The sequence below is a fragment of the Sinocyclocheilus grahami genome, unplaced genomic scaffold (genome assembly GCF_001515645.1).
Source record: "Sinocyclocheilus grahami isolate Dianchi unplaced genomic scaffold, SAMN03320097.WGS_v1.1 scaffold714.1, whole genome shotgun sequence".
In the NCBI taxonomy this organism is placed as follows: domain Eukaryota; kingdom Metazoa; phylum Chordata; class Actinopteri; order Cypriniformes; family Cyprinidae; genus Sinocyclocheilus; species Sinocyclocheilus grahami.
The window spans coordinates 81615-86352 of record NW_015505893.1 but is presented as its reverse complement, the minus strand read 5'-3'; the positions used below and the strand labels follow the sequence as shown (position 1 = coordinate 86352).

General features: G+C 43.9%; 1 protein-coding gene across 1 annotated transcript in view; it reads left to right on the top strand.

Moving 5' to 3' along the window:
- The window catches only part of LOC107560191 (vascular endothelial growth factor receptor 1-like), a 1791-nt gene extending 725 nt beyond the window's left edge, over positions 1-1066 (top strand). Inside the window, exons 3-5 of the mRNA XM_016244303.1 lie at positions 19-342; positions 797-922; positions 1011-1066. Of these exons, the coding sequence (XP_016099789.1) occupies positions 19-342; positions 797-922; positions 1011-1066 (506 nt within the window). The remainder of the gene's footprint in view (positions 1-18; positions 343-796; positions 923-1010) is intronic.
- Positions 1067-4738: the final 3672 nt, after the last annotated feature.

The window sequence follows — 4738 nt, the reverse complement described above, 5'->3', positions numbered from 1 at the left end:
TGTTATTTTGTGTTTCAGTCTCTTCATCCTCCTCCTCATCCTCACAGACTGAGATCAGTGCAGGCCGCTCTGTGACTCTCTTCTGTCAGTTGTATTCATATGATGGAGGCTCTTGTGATGATTGGATGCGTTCTGAGAGAATTGAGCTGTTCTGGGTGAATCAGGCTGGTGTTAAACTGACGAGATCAGACTCCAGATATCAGATATTATCCTCATCACATCACTGTATCATCACTCTGAATACAACACTCCTGAATGAAGATCACAACAGAGAGTGGAGATGCAATGTTACTCAAAGAGATCAAGTCAAGAACTCCGTCAAATACACTGTCAAGAGTTCAGGTAAGAAATTAACTTTCCTGACTCAATTTCAGAAGACTCTCTGATACAGACACATGACATGAGGATTAATAATGCCATTCATTCAGAAGAACTGAAGGGTTGCATATAAACAAGGTATAATTTGCTTTATGTAATCATATGTTGCCAGTGCTATTTCTGAGCATAAAAGGGTCCTAAGATAAATCTTAAATGATAATAGATGACAGACTCATGAAGCAGTGGAAATTCAAACATATTTATCATTTCTGTGATGTGAAGCTCAAGTATGATGTGATGTTGATGATGTTTTGTTTGTGTTCATTATGTTTGAACTGAACTAACATACAGTATATGATCACAGATCCAGCAGAACCTGAAGTCAGTGGGACTGCTGGATCATTATTCAGAGGTACTACACCTCTTTACATTGTTTATTGTTTCATATCTTTGATTTCATTCCCAGTTTCACAGATAGAGTCTCTCTGTTTTCTCTTGATTGTGTCTCTCATCTGTCCTGCAGAGATTTTGATCATTCTTAAGACTGCAGTGTTTGCTGCTCCTACTGTGACTCTTCTTCAGATCATCTGTGCAAGAAGAGCTGGTGAGTTTTTCAGATGATTCACATTGATCTGTTACAATCTGCACTCATGAGAGCTCAGTAAATGCTTTTGTATTTAATTATTTTGCAGGGAGGAAGGACTCGCAGCACCCAGAGGAAATAGCGCTGAATACAATATCAAAATAAAATACTCTACAAATAACCGATTACAGCAAGATTGATCTTCATGCCAGTGATATTATGGATATTTGCATACAGTTTATGTGGATATTTTCCATACTGTACTGAATGTTTTAAATATAATTTTAAATATAGCGATCAACAGAGCAAGACAGGCACCTTTAATATCCATGAATGGTTTTTACAGAAATCTTAATATTAATACATGGTAATTTTCTATCCTTGACTCATCTGATTGTTACATTTAACTTTTAAAATGTTTTAATAGTCCATATTAATTGATGATGCAACTCATGTCTGTTAATTATAATATTGTCACAGACTTTTATTGTCCATTCTCGTTAATTCATCAGTTAAACATTTAGCCTATGTTTGTTAGATTTGACCTCCTAAATGTGTTATTGAAGACTTTTAACCTAATCTTCTTCATCATCAAATATGCGTGACAAATTTTTTTTTTTACAAAATCCAAGACTTGAAACCACTTCCGTTAATGATCCCCCATTGTGGGGAAACAAGGAGCGGAAGTGTTTTTGTTCCAGTATGGCAGAGACCTACAGGTAAACGTGGAGGATTTCCTTGACCTCTGCCATCATGCCACCTGCGATGGCTGTTTGATTGAGTGATTTTGGTGTGGACTGGATGAAGATCTCTGCTTCGTCATGCCCCGTGGCGATCCCTGCTAAACCCTGGAGGCTTACATCAACTTCGTACTGTGGGTGAATGGATCCGCATTCACAGAGGGCGAAGCGGAGGATGACAGCAGCCTCGTCCAGCCACACCTCACAGACATCATGCAGCCAGACACAGAGCACAGCCCACCAACACCCCTCACCATGGAGATGACTAAGTCCCCCGCAGATGGAGAGCTTCCACTCAGCGCCTGTGACAACAGCACCTACTAAGACCCCGGAGCAGAAGCCCCAACTTGAATCTAACCAGGGATGCAAGCCGTCAACAGCCGTCCCTGAGGAAATTTTGATGGAAATTGATACTGGGGAGGACTTGCTTATTGACTGGGACACTGTAAAACAGCCTCCCACCCTGACCTCAGTACGCTTTCTCAATCATCGCTGGTTTTAGCCAGCACAGAGACTGAATCTTCACCCTGTAGGAACTGTAAATTGTTATCAGTGGTCCTGCCCAACCTCCCTCTCCCATCTCATATCTTCACTATATAATACTTCCAGTCCTCCAACCCTGTCTCAGCTGGTTTTCTGCAGCCCTTCGTCTTCTCCCCTGATGCCTTTCAGCGTGGATAATCCTCAGGTCATGCAGTCACCAGCCTCCCCTGAGCAAGAGAATCCTGTGGCTCCACCTCCGGTCTCTGATCCCTTCACTCCACCACAGCCCGTCGACCTGTTGGATCTGCTTGACTCCTCCCACTCTCAGCTCCACCAGAGACGCTCGGCCTTATGGCTCCACCGGGTTTCCTTGTCCCTGCAGCTTCACCTTGGTCCGTTGTCACTCTGCCTGTGCCACGGACATCTGACCCTTGCACTGTGCTCCGTCTCTCCACCCCTACGACATCAGCAGGCTCCTCCTTCGCCCAGCTTGGTCCTCAGTCACACCGGCTCTGCTTCAGTCCTCAGGCACTCAGGTTCCTCCTCGGACGCTTGTCGCTGAGGCTCCGTCTAGGTCTCCAGTGCCAATGGTGTCACTCAGCGCCATCGGCTTTCCGTCATCTCCCTGGGATCCTCTGACATCAGCTCTGTCTCTGTCAGTAGTCCCGCGGAGGGTGTTGGCAATGTCTAAACCTTGGCTCCACTGTGGGCTGTTGTCTTCACAGTGCTCTGGGTCTCTACCATTTGGCCACTCTTCCCGTCATCATCCTCATGAATGCTCCCACCATCTGTTCCTCTGTGGAGTCTCTACAGTTCAGCCTGCCTGTTATTGCCAGCCTTTCACCTGCTTCTCAACCTCCGCCAAAGCCCCCTCCCTCCCTACCTCCCTCCTTCCCATCGCCTGTATGTCTTTGTTTTGGTTACAGCACAAGGTCTCGCCTTTTGGGAAGGGGTGTTATGTCACAGACATTCATTCTTAGTTTTGTTATTATGGACTTTTAGTTTGTTTTCAATAGTTTCCTGTTGTCCTTTGTTCAGTTTTCCCACCACTTTCGGTTATCATGGTTATTCATTTGATCAGCACAGGTGTTGTTTATTATTTCCCTCATTTGCTCAGTATTTAAGTTGCTCTGTTTCCACCTTTTAGTTGTCTGGTATTGTTTGTGTTTGTGGTTAACACACTGTTGCGCAGTTTGGCTATCTTTTTGAGTTCTTTTATAAACAATGTTATTTTTATCATCTTTTTTAATAGTGTTCTTAATAGTCTTTTTAATAGTCATCTTGGGACTATTCATGACAGTTTGAGTATAAAACTATTTGCTGATATCTGACACATTGTTAATATAATATAACACTACAGTTATCCAACAGAGTCAAGTCAAATCAAGTCACCTTTATTTGTTTAGCGCTTTATACAATACTGATTGTGTCAAAGCAGCTTTATAGTGTCAAACAGGAAAATAGTTTGTCTATGATGCAAGACAATAACAGAGTCATTTTTTCAGTTAAAGTCAGTTCATTGATGATTCAGTGATGTCATCATCCAGTTCAGCTCTCTTGCAAAAATCAGTCAAGCAAAGTAAACAGTGACGTGACGTGTGACATGTGGCCAAGTATGGTGACCCATACTTGGAATTAGTGCTCTGCATTTACCCATCCAAAGTGCACACACACAGCAGTGAACACACACAAACCGTGAACACACACCCGGAGCAGTGGGCAGCCATTTTATGCTGCAGCGCCCGGGGAGCAGTTGGGGGTTCGGTGCCTTGCTCAAGGGCACCTCAGTCGTGGTATTGAAGGTGGGAGAGAGCGCTGTACATTCACCCCCCCCACCTACAATTCCTGCCGGTACAAGACTCGAACCCACAACCTTTGGGTTATGAGTCCGACTCTCTAACCATTAGGCCACGACTTCCCATGGCAAGGAACCAAAACTCCATCGGTGACAGAAATGGAGAAAAATCCTTGGGAGAAACCAGGCTCAGTTGGGGGGCCAGTTCTCCTCTGACCAGACGAAACCAGCATGACATGGTTTAATTCCAGGCTGCAACACAGGTGCAGAGGACATGTCTGGTTCCCGTGGTCTTGTGCCGATGGTCGTTGAGGTGACGAGTTCTTCGCAGGGGATCTGTTTCTGGGCCACATCTAGTTGACATGGTCTCTGCTGACATTCAGGGCTGTAGAGGTTGTCTCTAGGTGCTGATCCACCATCTGGTTTGGATATGGACTGGATCCATATGGTTACGGGGACCTCGGAATAAAAATAAAACAGACTAATATTAGCGTAGATGCCATTCTTCTTACGATGTAACGAGTATATCGGGTGCTATGGGAAGTGTTCCCGGTTCCAATTGATCTAATTAATGCAGCCTAACAATCCTTTAACATATTTGAATTATATAAATGTGATAGTGTATTATGTGTATGCCAGGTTAAAGAGATGGGTCTTTAATCTAGATTTAAACTGAAAGTGTGTCTGCCTCCCGAACAACACTAGGGAGATTGTTCCAGGGTTTGGGCACTAAATAGGAAAAATATGTGCCGCCCGCAGTTGATTTGATATTCTAGGTATTATCAAATGGCCAGAGTTTTAAGATCGCAGTGGACGTGA